Source organism: Camarhynchus parvulus, chromosome 5 (assembly GCF_901933205.1).
Source record: "Camarhynchus parvulus chromosome 5, STF_HiC, whole genome shotgun sequence".
Classification (NCBI taxonomy): Eukaryota; Metazoa; Chordata; class Aves; order Passeriformes; family Thraupidae; genus Camarhynchus; species Camarhynchus parvulus.
In genome coordinates, this window is record NC_044575.1 from 13,577,727 (window position 1) to 13,594,105 (window position 16,379).

At 44.1% G+C, this 16,379-nt stretch overlaps 2 protein-coding genes across 2 annotated transcripts; both read right to left on the reverse strand.

Moving 5' to 3' along the window:
- Nucleotides 1-548: 548 nt before the first annotated feature.
- SAAL1 (serum amyloid A like 1) lies at nucleotides 549-10,413 on the reverse strand. The gene is made up of 12 exons (XM_030950361.1): nucleotides 10,237-10,413; nucleotides 9,861-9,974; nucleotides 8,734-8,817; nucleotides 7,034-7,113; nucleotides 6,596-6,655; nucleotides 6,226-6,341; nucleotides 4,944-5,127; nucleotides 4,629-4,711; nucleotides 4,307-4,495; nucleotides 3,321-3,517; nucleotides 2,712-2,804; nucleotides 549-2,132 (listed from the first exon to the last, which is right to left on the reverse strand). Exons 1-12 carry the CDS (start codon nucleotides 10,351-10,353, stop codon nucleotides 2,040-2,042), a joined length of 1,410 nt encoding a protein of 469 aa, XP_030806221.1. The 5' UTR covers nucleotides 10,354-10,413; the 3' UTR covers nucleotides 549-2,039.
- A 406-nt stretch (nucleotides 10,414-10,819) lies between these two features.
- Nucleotides 10,820-11,951, reverse strand: SAA2 (serum amyloid A2). Its single transcript, XM_030950112.1, has 3 exons — nucleotides 11,834-11,951; nucleotides 11,385-11,523; nucleotides 10,820-10,961 (listed from the first exon to the last, which is right to left on the reverse strand). The coding sequence occupies exons 1-3, from the start codon at nucleotides 11,949-11,951 to the stop codon at nucleotides 10,820-10,822; spliced, it is 399 nt and encodes a 132-aa protein (XP_030805972.1).
- Between the last annotated feature and the right edge of the window lie 4,428 nt (nucleotides 11,952-16,379).

Sequence of the window (16,379 nt, forward strand, 5' to 3'; positions counted from 1 at the left end):
TCTGTTGCAGGTGAGCAGGAGGATGGGACCCACCTGGGTTCCCACATGACATCAGTAATTTTTTCTGTCATCAGATATCAGTATCACTTAACAGTTCATCAGCCAACACTGGATATTGGTGTATTGAAAAGCAGAAGGAACAAAATAAAACAACAGATCTTGTCTCAGCTTTTTTCCTACATTAAATCACATGGCTACTGCAGAATTTCAACTACCACAAATTTCAAGAGATGCACACCAAAAATAATTCTTCACTATGGTGGAAGACACTTATGATACAGCTGGGGACAAACTAAGCTCAAAAAATGTTTATGGGATGAGACACACATTAATTCCAGACCATAAAAATGACTATGCAAAAAAAGCAAGAGTTAGAATAAATATTCAATGAAAGAAAACTTTTTACAGCACACAGACATTACGATGAGGTTGGATTTCCCTCTTACAACTGACACACTTAAGAGTAACAGACACTTCCAGTGGCTCAGAAAACAAATTTAATTGACACTAGAATGAAGGAAAGCATACAGGTTTGGTTCTTTTTTAAAAAAGAAGCTTTATTACAAATCTGTAGGTTTAAGAAAATATCCCAAAAAACTGTCAAAGTAGTATGAAAAATGGTGTCATCTGATTCACAGTCACCAGTTTTCTCCAACAAACATAGCATACAAAAATTGATATAAACCATGGCAATTCTTTTTGGCAACACAAGTCAGGTATTTGCAATTCCAAACTCCCTGTTGACAACAAAGATGCTGCTGGCGGGGGGATGATTCTGGCAGGGGGATGATTGAATTGCACTGGTTTTGAAAACTGGAGGTTGGGATGGAAAGGTTATATATATATATACACATACTGTATTTTACTACAAGTCCAGGTAACTCTGGTAACACAACATGGCCCAGCACAACACTAAAGTCTGCAAAACCTGGAGAGCCAGGGAATGTGTGTATGTGACATTCACTTATTCTGGTTCCCATCTGCTTTTACATCTCAAACCTAATAACAAAGGCCAATTGCTTTCCACTCTCATTTACAGAAACAGTGAGGTTGATGTGCTGCTGTGCTGTCTCTTCAGACTCAGGACATGTCAGGTCCATTGCCTGCAGACACAGGATCTAAAAATGTAATGCAGTTAAAACACCATATAATTAAAGTGGGAGTTTTAGGAGATTGTACACTGAATTTCCTGCAAGTGACCTAACACCCTAACCTCCCCCATGGAAAACATGGCATTTCTCATGCCATTCTGAGATAATTCATATAACAAATCAAGAAGGAAAGAACTGATACGTTACACTCCTACACCGAAGCACTGCTGAAAAAACCCCACAGGTCTGCAAGTATACCAGGGATTGAATCCAAAGCTGCCCTGCAACTCTGAACTGTGGGTAGTTACCTGCAATGGGTGGAAGCTGTAGCACAGACCATTGGTAACAATATTCTCAAATCCTTTAACTGCACAGGACTGAGACACCACAGCTCAGAGCTGCAGTAGAAGCGTGAAGATTTGAAAGGAGCAGAATGAAACTTTTCTGTTACAGTACCTGCACAAGGTATTGATATGATCTAAAAAAATTCCCAAATAATTTAACTGTTTTTATCAGATGCTTGAGAGGGATTTCTATTGAGCAAACCTCCTTTTGCCAACAGCAACTTGAAAGTAACCAGCACCATGTTAAAGAACTACTCAGTGCATTTCATTCATTTTGCTGTTTCAACCTCAGTTGAAAAGCACAGAATTGAGAGTTATTCAAAGAAAACTACTCTGCAGGAGAGCAATTAGAAATCAACAGTCTCTCATTACCAGAGCAAACAGGATGGAAGATGCAGAAGTGATTCACAGTCATTTCTTTCCCCTTGCAGACCAGGTTAACCCTAGGTTAATCAGGGCTATCCAGAACATTTCTTAAAAGCCACCTGCTGGTAAAGAGGTTGACTCATTCTCCTGCATTTACTGAAAACTTGATTTCTGAAATGCTGTAATGAAACAGTCAAAAATCTTCATTACAAAGAAGTAAAATATTTCATGTTCACTCTTAGGTGTGAACCTTCAGGCTTGGGAAACGTTTTTCTAGATTGTCAGCAAGGGTCTGATCAGCCTCACGCAGGACTTCAAGGAAACTCTCCACCTGGAAATCAAACACACACACAAGGAGAAAAAATAAAAACCAAAACCAACTTGCATGGAACACAGAATTCTTATAGTGGCACAGGGGCTCTTTCTACTTCTGTACCTTCCCAATAAGAGCAGCCAGCAGCAGCCACTACAATGAATGATGGAAAATACCTCACAGTAGCTACCCCCCTCCTAAACCTCACAATTCCAGTTGGTTTAAGTTTTGAAATTGTACCACTTTCCTCAAACCCTTATTTTCTTGTTTAAAAGAAACACAGAAACTTCTATCACCCAGAGAAAAGCTCCCTATGAAAAATACTTAGAATAATTCCTTTATAAAAATATACAGGACAACTTTTCAGCCAGGATAAATTTTCAGACGTCCATTCACATCAGCACAGTTTGGCCCTGGCATCAGCTGAAGATCTCATCAATGCTCTGGCTGAAGTGAGGCAGAACAGACAGAGGGGCACTGGATGGTGTTTTACCTGTGCCGGAGCAATTCTGTCCTGTTTGTGTATCAGATTTGGAAAGGGCCTGCCACCCAAGGAGCACTTTTTCAGCTGTGTCACAGACCTTGCCACATACTCACCGAAGCAGAATACAGAGGTAAGAGGTTCTGGAAAGCACAGGAACATGTCTGTTCATTCAGGTGTCCCTGGTGCAGTCCTTCCAAGGTATTCTCCTGGAAAATCAGAAATACAACCAGCATGTCGTGAACAGTTGTTGAAAGAACAAACTCAAAACTGTGCACAGCATCTACAGAATGTGCTTTGTTCTTATAAATGGGTAAATCAACCAGAATTTACAGTTCTCAGAGAAAGCCAGACACAGCTGATGCCAACAAGTGTGAAGCTCACACATCACATGTCTCTTAACTTGAATGCTTCTACAATTAAAAGGGTCCAGCTGAGAAGGTGAGATTATATATTGACAGTATTTCCTTTTCTTAAATAAACTGACTTTCATTCAAAAGAAAGGGCAACATATATCTACAGAATTTATCATACAGAATCTTGGCACACACCTCAGAAAACCTGTGTCCCTCCCATCTCCCACAAATGTTGCTACTTCTGGTTGATTCTCTAATGAATTCCCAGTAAGCAACTGCACTTGCACAGAAAAATGTCCACATTAATATTAAATACTTTTTTCTTACCTACCCTATAGAAATCCCTACTATAATTTTGTTTATTCTTACCTTGGTTAGTTCTTGAAGCATATTGGAAAGCAATTCACAGCAAATGTCCTTCAAAATTTTTAAATGGAAATCTTCCTCATTTACATCAGTCTTTCCAGTCTCCTCCTGCTCGGATTCCTTGGAGTTCTCAACAGCTCTCTTCCCACAGCCCTCCATGTATTGTAAAATACGAATCAAGCTCCCAATCAGTGGCATATCTTAACACAAAGTAACAAGAACAGTGAACTTTAACACTGAAAATTCTTGTCCATCCTTTCGAGGCATTAGAATTTTGAAACACACCCTCAGATGTTTACACAAAAGCTATAGGGATGTATATTCTGACAGTGCTGTGTTTTGTTACTCAAAGACAGTTTTAAAGAAGCCAGTGGAAACGTAGTAGAAAACCCAAATTATTTTTCCTGCAAGCTGACCTGTATCTATAAAAACTATATGCCAGTGTAAGGAACATGAGAAGGAAACTGTCTTTAGTAGTACCCAGGGAGGGCAGTATGTAAATTTGCATCCAGATAATCCTCTGTGACAAACCAAACTGCACAGCATCTTTCTGCTGCAGGTGACCCTGACTCACATTCTCAAGACAGGCATTTAATTCTAAAGACTTGTCCACAGATTGAAAAGTAAGAAATGATAGAGGGATTTAAGTAAGTGCAGAATCTCCCCCTATTAAAAAAATACTACATAAAAATATATGTTGTACATATTATGTGTAAAATATCAATGTAATAATGTATTACTATATTTTAGCAAAAATAAATTCTGAAATTTTCTCTAGTTTGGAGTGAGACTGAGCAGAATCTGTAGATTCTGGTAACTCCTCAGAATTTACAGCCCACCTGGTAACTGAACTTTGGGTTGGCTATGATTCTGAGTAACCAGGGAAGAGTTTTACTATATGCAGTGTCACTGAAGTGAACCACCTTCCACACCCACATAAAGCCAACTGTGAATATTAACTTAAAAGAACAGAAAAAAGCATGACTTGCTTTTCCTCATCCTGGTGTACTCCTGCTCTGTCTGTGAAGCAAACATAGCAGACAGCACGGACAAAATAGAGGCCAGCACAGTCTTCTGCTCCTGCACAATGATGGGTGGATCATCTGGCTGGCAAAGCTCCTGGCAAACGAGCTCATAAAGCAAACTCCAAGTCTCTTTTCCTCCATCAGGAGCCTGCACTTGAGAAAGAAAGAAAGAGAACCCACCAACCCAACAAATTTATTCCAGGTACTGAATTCCTGTTCTCCCCAATAAATATGTGGTAATCCAGAAGTTATGGCCCCCTCACACCCAGCAATTCCAGGTTCTTACCAATAGCCTGGATTCCCTCATCCACCGTGGTCAGGAGCTGCAGGATATGCATATAAACATCCAATCCTTCTGGGTTATCTGATCTACACAGAACAAACACCAAAAAGACAAATTAAAGTGCAGAGAAGCCCATCAGCAGCCACTGCCATTCCCTTTGCAAACAAACAAGTTGACTCATATCAAACTGTAAGTCCAGGAAAACATACCCCAGTGATTTGTCAAACTGTGCCACTAAAAGCAAGATGTTTGGGCACAGGCCTTACAAGGTTATAAGGAATCTCCCCAGCCATGAAACCAAAAAGAAATCTCCCATACCTGACTTGCTTGGCTGCTTCAAGTATACAAGGCACAATCTTAAAGTCTGGAAGTTCTTCAGGAGAATCATCTACAGATGGTCCCACAGAGCGACAAGTGCCACTCTTGATCCAGTTTAACATCAGCTCTTCATCCAGATCAAAGAGCTTGTCCACCACTTCACCTACTTTCACCAGCAATTCAACTGCACAAGAGAGACTGTTACTGTTATTTCAACAAGACTAAAAATGAAGAGCAGAACTTAGCTCACAAAATGCTAGTATATACAAACAAGTATTCGGAGTAAATTCAGGACTGAAATAAATTCACTTCCTCTGTGACCTACTACTGGTTGCTGTGTTTAATTCCTTATGTGGCATAGACCACATAAAGAGTTTGCTACATAGGGATTGTTAGAAAGCCCAATGACACCTTCTACCTTGTCATGCAACAGGTGAAGCAGTAACTTTATTCTGCAAAGAGATGCTATGCTCCTGAAAAGTCCTAACTTCTGCTTCTGAAGTAAATCTTTTCAAGATTTGTTCCTAGATATGCAGTTTTATGCTAATCATCCACCTGCCAATCTGCATTTTACTTACACAGGTCTATTATTTCAATTGGATGGAGCAGGATTTCTGAGAATTGGCATTAAAAAATGTATCAAAAAAATTGAAAAAGCTGTATTATTAGGATTCTTGACAAATAACAACTGCTGTTGCAGCTAAGTTGGATGTTAAACATAAATGCTATTCAAAATATTTCTATATTTATGTGGTTGGTGTAGTTTTTGCTAAATTAGTGCTAAGAGAGATTTCTGTAGCACTCTCTGCTTAACCAAAGCCTGCACAATATTCAGCTGCCAGGGTAACTGAACTGTTCCTCCAGTTCACATTCCACAGATACAGTAGCTTTAAAAACAGAAAATCCATATCTGACTTGAAAAAAATACATTAAATGAGATCTTGTTTCAAGGTTCAAAAATGACATATGTATATCCCTGAATGAGGACTGTTTCTTTTCTTTTATTGTGGAAAATAACAATTTCTTCAATTTAACAATTTAAACATATTTTTATTCCCCCCCCCCCCGAGCTTTCTTCTTCCTCTATGAGTGCTTTTCTGGTTAGTTTTATATATATTTATAAACCTGCAAAGGCAGGGCACGTTTGCTTTGGTGTCCTTTAAGCTCACCAGGTTTCCTTTATTTTAAAGAAATTAACCCAACTGAAAATATTTGTATTTGAAATTGTATTTGAAATCTTCTGCTAACACCCACTAAATCCCAGCTTGTTTTGGCACCTTACCATTTGTAGAGCTGGACATGATGAAGCAAACACAGTCGTACACAGAGGGGTTTTCTCGGATCCTCTCCACCCAGACATTGGCCACCTCAGGCTGGGAGAGGCAAGTTAACAACAACCTAGGCAAGAATTCCCCAGTTAACACATTAGAAGCCAGTTCACTCCTTTTAGCTGTACCAGTGTAAATCCAAAATAATGACAGTGGAAACAGAAACAGGAATCTAACTCACAGCAAAGTGATTCCACAACAATGCAGAAACAAAAAAAGGATGAGAGGATAATAAAATAGTGAGCCCACTTGTCATTTTTCTCCCCAGGCCTCAGAGCATAGCAGAGCTACACTAATGATGCATTAATTCCTGAGATGTCCTACCTGCTTGTTTCCAGAAGGGTTGGGGAGTCTGAATCACACAAACGTTGCAGTAACACTTGGCTTTAAGGAGAAAATGCAGGGGGACAAAGTTAATAAAATCCATCTTTATTTCTAAAAAAGGTATAAAAATATTAATTTCATAACTGCAGCCATGTTCTGAGATTAATGCCAGCTTTTCCTAACTGTGCATGAGCTTCCAGTGTCTCAAGATCACCAAACTTGAAAACTAAATTGACTAGTGATTCAAAATCCCCCAAAATAGTGGTCTGTGTCCTTTCTTCCTTTCCTGAGCACTTCCCACACAAACATGGCCAGCCAAAAGTTATGAATGAAGATGAGGCTGGGCAGGCAAGCTTAGATCCTTCTCCAACATGAATTTCCTGATTGTGAGTCCAGACAAGCAGTACCTGTTCATGTACAAAGCACACAGACACTCACCCAAGATTCTCATCTTTGCTAATGGACATGCAGATGTCCTGGAAACAGGCCATATTCCCTAATATTCCCACACAGATTTCCTGGAAAGTCAAAACACAGTATAATGAGACAACTGCCAGTCCACAATTTCACTTCCAGAGCCATAAGACAAAAGTAAGAGAGGTTCAAAGATGTTTTCTGGTTTCACTTCCAAGCTTGTATGACCTGCTGATTTCATGACAAACATACAAATTTTTCCACAGATTCCATACAGATTTTGCTGTTCTATCAGACTAGCCTAAAATACACTCAGGTACTATGCAGATATTTAGGTGCTCCATAAAAGCAAATGTATCTTGAAATCAGCTCTGCTTGCATATTCTTTGTATACTGTTTTGAAGCTGATTTGACAATCCTGTTATTAAAACAAAAAGGAGTCCTAAAACAAAAATATCACTAAAATGTGACCCTCATGATATTCACTTGCTCACAAAAGAAAGGGATCTTAATACAAGCTTCCAGCAAAGCCCATTTTCTGATTAAAGAGACCTAAAATAAAATAAAAAACAAGCCCCGAAGCAGTGCATCCCATTAGGATATTCATGCCAAGATAATCATTAAGAGGATGTACACTTGTGTGAAGTGGACCATGAGAGCTCTGAAACACCTGCAGGTGACTGCTGCTAAAACAAAGTGAGTCATTAGTTTGCAGCAATTTAAAGTCAGAAATCAACTCTCTCCACTAAGGTTGTCTTCTTACTTATGAACATGCCATAACCTCTGCTAAATTACAGCAGGCACTCCAGCAAACACTGTTTCATGATAGCAGCTGTGACAGCCAGTTTGCACTCACTTGCAAATTGGGGTTGTACTTTCCAAAGACAAAGTACTAAACTTTCAAAGCTCTATTTGTCTCTACTGATCTTCTGGAGTAAAGCATCTGGTAACTTCTGAGAAAGAGGATTTACATCAACACTGAATACCTTTGAAAATCCATTTTAAGATTTGCAGTGCACTGTGTAGCAAGATGGAAGTCAGTGACATCAAAACAAGTGGAAAATTTAAAAAAATTGAAGTATTGGTGTCTTAACAATTCCAAAGATTACCTTCTGTAATATTTTTTTTTTGTTTATTTCTCATTATCTTGTTCTGATTTGATCAGTAATAAATTATTTTCCCCAAGTGGAGTCTGTTTTGCCCATGACAAATCACAGCAACTGGTGAGTGACCTCTCCCTGCCCTTATCTTGAGCCATGAGCCTTTTGTTCTATTTTCTCTCCCCTGTCCAGCTGAGGAGGGGAATGACAGAGCAGCTTTGGTGGGCACCTGACCTCCAGCCACACTTCTACAGGTCTGGCTAAACAAATTCATGGCCATCTCTGTTCAGTAATCATGAAACAAGTCAAAAGGGAAAAAAAGGCCAGGCTGCTGGTTTTATAAAAGGTTTTATAACTGTTTGATAAACTCAGTCCTTCATCAGTGTATCTAGATGAGAATGTGTGAGCAGACATGTACCAGCTTCAGCACCACCAAAATTCTTACTGATTAGACCTTGTTAAAAACAGAGTGAAAAAGCATTTTACAATTTGATTTTATGTTTTCTCCTGGTTCTCCTTCTACATTACACGTGCAATGGGAGAAGGGAAAAAATGTAAATGCATCTACAGAGCTATCTACTATTGCTATTAACATAGGACAGCTTTTTGGCAGCCCATACTTACAGTTAGCCGAGGGCATTTGGACTTGGCAAAAACTCCCATGAATATATCGGGGGCATTGAACTCCTGAAGGAATAAAGCAACATCCTGTGGAGAAAGTGAATGGAGAAGTAAATGGACCTCTGCAATTTCCAAATGCAAAATCAAACGTGTTCCCACAGCACAAGAACTGGATCAAAGAGATGACAAAGTCACTACAAGGAATTTGTTATTTGCCAACAGTTAATACCAATAATCCTTGTTTTCCAATGAGAGGAGGCCAGCAAGCCTCTCAGGTGGTTCAGTATGCTAGTGATTTGCTGTAGAATAAGCCAAGAAGTCACATGTGCAAGAAAATGCAAATTGCTCCCTATCTCAACAGAAACAGACACTCAACCAAAATTCAGTAAATATCATGTTTTAAGGCATGACATCACCACGACATATAAAAAAGGGAGAAAGTAAAGAGACTGCCATTAGCACTTGATCAGAACACACAAGAAGAAATCTCTTCTTCATTTTACCACATTAAAACACAAGATTAGTTTTCTGTTTGGGAGTAAAAGACCCATGTTCCATGTTTACTTAAAAAATCTGAGCAACAAGGTAGGGAATAAAATAATAATACTTAAACTAATAGTTAATGCTTAATTATTAAATAATAATACTTTAACTAATAATAATACTCTCTCTATATATATAACTCAAGAATCTGTTTCAGCATTTGAGAGTGCTGAGAAATATACTGTTACACTGTCACTGCAAGTCTGCAGCTAAACTCTGAAAGGCTGTTTATCTATCAGAGAAAGCCATGCTTACCATCAGGATGTATTGCAATTGCTAGAGGAAAATATGCCTGTTTAGAGATGGCATCAGTACTATTCCTATAATCCAAGCGCTGAAGGCACAGGCTGTGCACCCGAGTTAATTCCAGCTGCTGTCCTGCCCCTGCTCCTCTTCCCAGGGCAGGCTCCGTGGTGAGGCTGCTCGGTGCCGCCCCAGCCCAGCTGTCCTGCCTCACACCCGGGCGTGGGCAGCACCTCCAGAACGAGCGAGCTGGCTGCAGATTCCCTGCTTTCTCCCGCTGCCAGCACCATTCTGACGGGACACTCGGGGCAGACGCGCCCCGAGGTGCCGCACAAGGCTCCTACCTCGTCCATCGACATGTCCCACACCTTGCAGATGTCATTCTCCATCTCCTCGTCCAGCTCCGTCCGGGCTCCCTCGGGGCTGGCGGCGGGGTCCGGCTCCGCGGGGGCGATGACCTGGGGCAAGCGGGGCGGGGGGGAACGACCCGGCTGAACCCACGGTGCCACCCGGGAGCCGCGGGTCCCCTCCCGGTGTTTTCCCACTGCGTCCCCGCCCGGCCCCCGGATTTGTGCCCTGTGAATCCCAGCTGTGTCCCCGGGTTTGCCCCGGCTGGTCCCCGGTGTCCCCTCCGGCCCTGGAAGCGATCGCGTCGCGCCCACCCGGCGGTGACCGACGCCGGGCCCGCCGCCCGCTCCCTCCCTTCCGGCGGCCGCGCACCTCGATGAGGCGGGTGAGGACGCTGAAGAGCCAGTGCTTGCTGTACACCGTGTTGCCCACCGCGTCCCCCTCCTCCTCTTCCGCATCGCTGCACGGCGGCGACGGGTTGCGGTCCATGGTGGCCCCACAGCCGTGCGGGACAGCGAGGCGGCGGCGCGGCCTGAGCGGCGCCCGCGGCCCCACAGCGCCCCCTGCCCACCGGCGGCCACTGCCGCCTCCCGCCCCCGGGCCTGCGCCGGGATCGTGCCGGGCCCGTGCTGGGATTGCACCGGGACCGTGACGGGATAGTGCCGGGACCGTGATGGGCCCGTGCTGGGATTGCACCGGGACCGTGACGGGATAGTGCCGGGACCCACCCGCCCAAGGCCTTCCCTCGGCGGGGAGCGGCACCCGCGCTCCCGGAGCACCCGAGGGTCCCAAGGGGGACCCTTTGGCAGCCCCCGTGATGCCCCGACACCGACACGGCCGCCCCCGCAGTCCCGCGCCCCGGGAGGATGGATGCTCGCAGTGAAGGGAACAGTTCTCAGGAGGATTCCTTTATTGTGCTGTACAAAGCGAGGTGTGGCAGGAGCGGAGTACAGGGCTAGTACTTGCTGGGCAGCCCCTTGGGCCGGTAGCGGTTCGGGTCCCCGCCCCTCCGGCCCCATCTGTTCGCCTCCTGGTCCAGCCGGGTGTCCTCGGCGCCTCTGCCGCTCACGCGGCTCTGCCAGCCCTCCCGGGCGTCGCTGTGGGGAAGGAGAAAAGGCACCTGAACACACTACATCTAACTCAGCCTTGTGTTGGTTCCCTCACTCGTGTTTTCCATAAGGCTTCTCAAGGTGAGATGCAAGCTCATGCTTGGCCTTTGTCTGAGAGCCCCCGGTGGAATCTATATCTGATATGTCAGGAAATGAACCAACAAGGAAGGAAAGTTCCTTATCAGAAATGCAGAGAGAGGAATCTGCCCTCCTAGGCCGACAAGAAGAAAGGCTCATGCTCATGTGGCACCATTCCTATAGAGACCAGCTGTCCAGATGGGAACTTCTTCCCCTCCCCTCTGCTGTCCTTCTAGGCACTAAGCTGAGTATGAGTCAAAAAGGACCTCACTGCAGGTGGAATGCCTGGACCCCTAATAACTCACTGTTAACAAGCCAAGCACACTCCATTACCTGATCACTTTTGCTGCCCAAGCACCACCAGGTCCTCGCCGGGCAGCATCATAATTCCCACGGGCATGGAAATACTTGTCAGCACCTTTGTAGTTTGCCTCACGCATGTCCTTGTATGCTCTGAACATATCCCGTGCCCCTGAAGAAGGCAGAGAAACAGAAACGATGTTGACTTGAAAGAGTCACACCAGAAATAGTTGGGCACCACCTCAGTCAGGAGCTGAAAGGCCCAAGGAGCAGTAACAGAGTGATGCACTGCCCCACATCAGCCTTTGCACAGAAAGCACCTGTGGCGGCTGATCAAGGCCCTCGTCCAGCAGCAGAAACCAGGGGGTCTCTAACGTGGAGCTGAGGATTTCCCAGCTCTGAGGGCTGCACCACTGACTGCTGGTAACCTGTGCTTTGGGAGGGGGGTCCTGAGGGAAGTGGTCCTGGTAACAGCAGCTTACCTCCTACTGCATCCCGGGCAAATTTTCCAGCACTGACTATTTTTTCGACTATCCTTGGTCTGTCAGCACTCACACACAGAACAACGGAGAGCAACGCGATGCAGACCCAGAGCCTCATGGTTCCTGGCCAAGTCTGACAGGAGCTGGGAGACAATGAGAGAGATGAGCAGTTCTGGAGCACCTTTGAGAGCCCACCACACCCCCAGCTCTGCCTGGGCTGCTGCCTCAGTGCTGAGGGCTCACCCAGGACCCCCTTCTCCCCCTGCAAGGAGTGGTGCCCTCTGTGCAATCACAAGCTCCACAACAAAAGCAGGTGTACATGAGAAACCTGCATTTTAGCACTGCCTGCTGCTCCTGTCATGAGTACAAAGAAGCCCCACATGCTAAAACATTGGTTCTGCTCCCAAAATACCCGCTCAAAATACTGCACACAGCTCACAAATTCAGAATGTCACTCACCACTGCAGAACAGCAACAAAGGAGCTGGAGATGGTCTCGTGTGCTCTCAGACTCAAGGAGGGTATTTATAAGCAATTCAAACACTTCAAAAGAGGGAACTGGAAAGGATAACTATGGCTGGGAAATCCCCACCAGAACTTCCAGTGCAGAAATCATTACTGGAAACTTGTCCTTACTGAAAGTCCACAGCTCCTGTTACGCAATCTTTTAGAGAGTATATGGCACTCCTTCAGCTGCCCTTGGGACTATTTGCACCTCATAACAATCCGACTGACAAATTTCCTTAAAGGCTGAAGAGTTCCATGTGCTTGAAATGTTACTGGTATCTTAAGGGTGATGCTTTTGTTTGGATCTTGGACTGAACAGAGCTGGGAGGGGAAGGTGCCTGACTGTCTGCACATTGCAGCACAAGGCCAGGTCTCTGTCTGTTCACAAGGAATGTTACCAGAAGGGCTACATGAACTGCTAAGTGAAATTCCCATGTGTGCTGGGATTGCCACATGAATTCCAGAGTGAATGAAATGGAAAATGTGAAGTGTTGCTCTTAACTCCATTGCAAAGCAAAGCACATACACCTACATCCCAGCTGATCATGCTCTAAGATAGCACAGACACACAGACCATCAAGAGGCTCTGAATGGTTCATTATGCCTTGGCTTGCTCTTACAGGCCCCCCTCAAGGATCTCCAGCTACCTTGCTGCAACAGCAGCTCCATGGGGCTCAGGTGGAAAGTTTTGGACATAGCAGTAAACATTTTACTTAATTCAGATCCATACAGCCACAATTCTGCTAGACTTTAAATCAACTGTCTGGCCCTATTAGCATGGTTCACTGTTTAAGTACCCACTGTGCCCTCTCTGCTTAAAGCCTGCTCACTCCCCTTGGTTAACAGCTTGACACAACCCTTTCCTCTGCAGAAAACTCCAGGGTTGAGTGCAGTTGCACTCGAGAGCGAGTGTGCAGGAAGTGTCCCCACTGTGTGGCCTTGTGCATGATTTGGCAAGTCTAGGAGAGCCCTTCAGGGGCGCCTCTGAAGAGTGAAGGGTAGCTGCCCCACTCACAACTCCGCTACTGCGAACAATTTGCTCCTGGAGCTGAAGGGCAGAGGCATGAGTTGAAAGAGGTGCAATAAAGCTAATGAAGTGTCAAGAGTAACTGCTCCTGGGCGTCGCTGGACTTCAGTCAAAAAAAATTAGCTTAAGAGGAGCGGAGACATTTTCCACAACCTGGAGCAGGACAGATACTCTGTAGCATAATGTATCTCAGAATGGAACAATTTGCAACAAAAATCTAAACCCAATGGACAAGGACATAGATTTTTGTCCCCTGGCACTCCTGAACCTGATACTTCACAGCGTAACAGCTTAGCCACTGCAGGGACTGGAGTGCTGTGTTTTGCTACAACCCAGTTCACAGCCTGATGACCCACATCCTCGCAGTACACGGCAGCTGAAGTGCCTTCTCTGCTGGTTGCAAGTCGCCCCGGCCATCACCTTTTTGGTTTTTACAAAACAAGGAAAATGACTCCTGAAAGTTGGGGTACAGGCACGTGGCACTTTGCCCAGGGACTTAGAACAAAGCATTGCCTTCAAAACTGACCTAAAGGAACCTTTTCCCTACAAGAGCTCACACACTCTGGACTGTAGAGGATATTTTGAGTCTTACACTGTTTCACACCCTCCAAACCAACATTTCTGTAAAACATGAAGGACAATGATGACAAAAAAAAAAAAACATTTCTGCAAAACATGAGGATAATTGCAAGAAGGCAGGTGCTGAAGGGATTCTTTTGAACACCTCAGAGTGCATCCCCTGGTGTCCAGCAAGGAGGACAGCAGCAGTGACAACAATGCTGGAGCTGAGATAAAGCTGCAGCTTGGGGCTCCAGCAGGGAACAGCCTGAGCCCTGCTTTCCTGAATCATTGTATTTGCGGGGTGCCTCGTGGCAGGAAGGAATGATGAATCTGACTCCATGCTCTCAGAAGGCTAATTTACTATTTTATGTTACTATATTATATTAAAGAATACTAAACTAAACTATAATAAAGAATACAGAAAGGATACTTACAGAAGGCTGAAAAGATAATAATGAAAACTCATGACTCTTTCCAGAGCCTTGACACAGCTTGACCATAATGGGCCAATAAGTCAAAACAATCCACATCAAACCAATGAAACAATCACCAGTTGGATAAACAACCTCAAAACACATTCCACGTGTGACCACAACACAGGAGAAACAAATGAGGTAAGAATTTATTTTCCTTTTTTCTCTGAGGCTTCTCAGCTTCCCAGGAGAAACTCCTGGGCAAAGGGATTTTCAGAAAATATGAATGTGACACCATATCTTCCTGGCCTGCACTCCAGGTCATGACCCTTGGCTCACAGAAATGAGCTGCAGCCAACACTGCTGCTTTCACAACAGAGAGAGGCAAAGCATGGAGGAGGGTTTGAACAGAGCATTTCCTCCTGGCCTAGCAAGAAACACTGGCAGCATGTGCACACTGGGGAACAACACGTTGAGGGGGCCTGGAGACCATTTCTTGGTTTGTACATTCTGATGCAGTTAAGATAAAAAGCAACCCCATGGTGGTTGCCCTTAACTGTAAATATTTATGATTGCAAACTATGTTCCTCAAACATTCCACAATTTTGCAATCTGAGAAAGGGGATGAGATGAATTCCCAGCTCAGACACAATAATATCTGCAGGTATTTCTTAATCTGGGAAAGAACAGTACATTTTTTACACTTACATGTGCAATAATTCACTTCAAGAATTTTGCTAAGTATTGAATATACACTGCCAGTGACTTTGGGCTTATAGACAAGGAGAATCACTGGAAACTTGTCTCCTTTCAAGAAGCAGATTGAAAATGCAGGTATTTATCTGAAGTAAAATTTATTTACCCATAGGTTTCTAATAGTGAAATAATGATGATACTTTTTTGTTTGATAAAAAGAAAATACCACTGGTAGTTTCTATTTAAAGCTGCTCCAGGCTAAGCCCCCTTTATTTATCTCTGCTTCTCAAGGGTCTCTCCCACCACCAGTCACCCACAAAAGCCAAAGCTGAGCTGCAGCTCATCTTCCCCATGAGGCTGGCTGAGCTGTCAGTGATGTGTGCTCAGCTGGCTGACAGGAGCCTTGCTCTGTGCAACTGAGGCAATTTCTGTTTCAGTAATTTCTGAACAGAAGACCCTCTCATTTCAGTCCCTTCACCCTAGCCATGTGAGATGAAAACAAATTCATCCAGAATAGGAAACATTAATTTTCCAATTCTTCTTCAGAGAGTACATTCTCACTCTTTATTGACAGCCAAGTTGGTTGAAATGATAAACACAAGCTCACTTTAGACACAAAATCTGAACACACACTTCCCATTATGTTATATGTATGACCCTTCTGACATGATTTAAAAAAGAAAAGCCTCTAACTGGAATTATGATTTACTTAAAACAAACAAAGAAAAAAGGCTCCAACCTTCAGTCAAAGTTAACCAAGTGTACAAAAGCCCCACAGAAGTAAGAAAGAGACTGATGTGTGCACAAAATACACCAAGCAAATAGAGTGGAACCATAGAGAGGTACGCGAGGCACATTCTCAGAAATCCAGGCATTCCTCTGAGGAAGGCAAGGGGAGCACTCAGCTACATCACCCACTGCATGAACCCGAGGTAGGTAACTGTGGCAGCCCCTGAGGCAGCAGCAGCAGCTCATCTGGCAGGGAACAGAACAGGCACCAACACCATCTGGTAGGTGCCTGACTCCCATTCCAAGCCTTACTGTGAGAGCATGGGGTATTCCTGATGGCACAGATCCTTCTATTTCCAATGGCAGTATGTAAACCCCAGAAGCTTTAAAGTTTGGTTTTTTAGAAATAGTGCTGTATTGGCATTTCCACAAGCAACACTCTGGCTGGAAGCCTGGCATGTGTTGTGACCCTGGAATTCCCCTTCCCCATGTTAAGTAACCAACCCACCACACCCAAATTTTTCTTGCTGACAAGATGAAATATTCTGCAGACTGCATCTCTCAAAAGGCCAAACATTGTACTGTCCTATTTTGATTAAAAGCATTATTTTGCA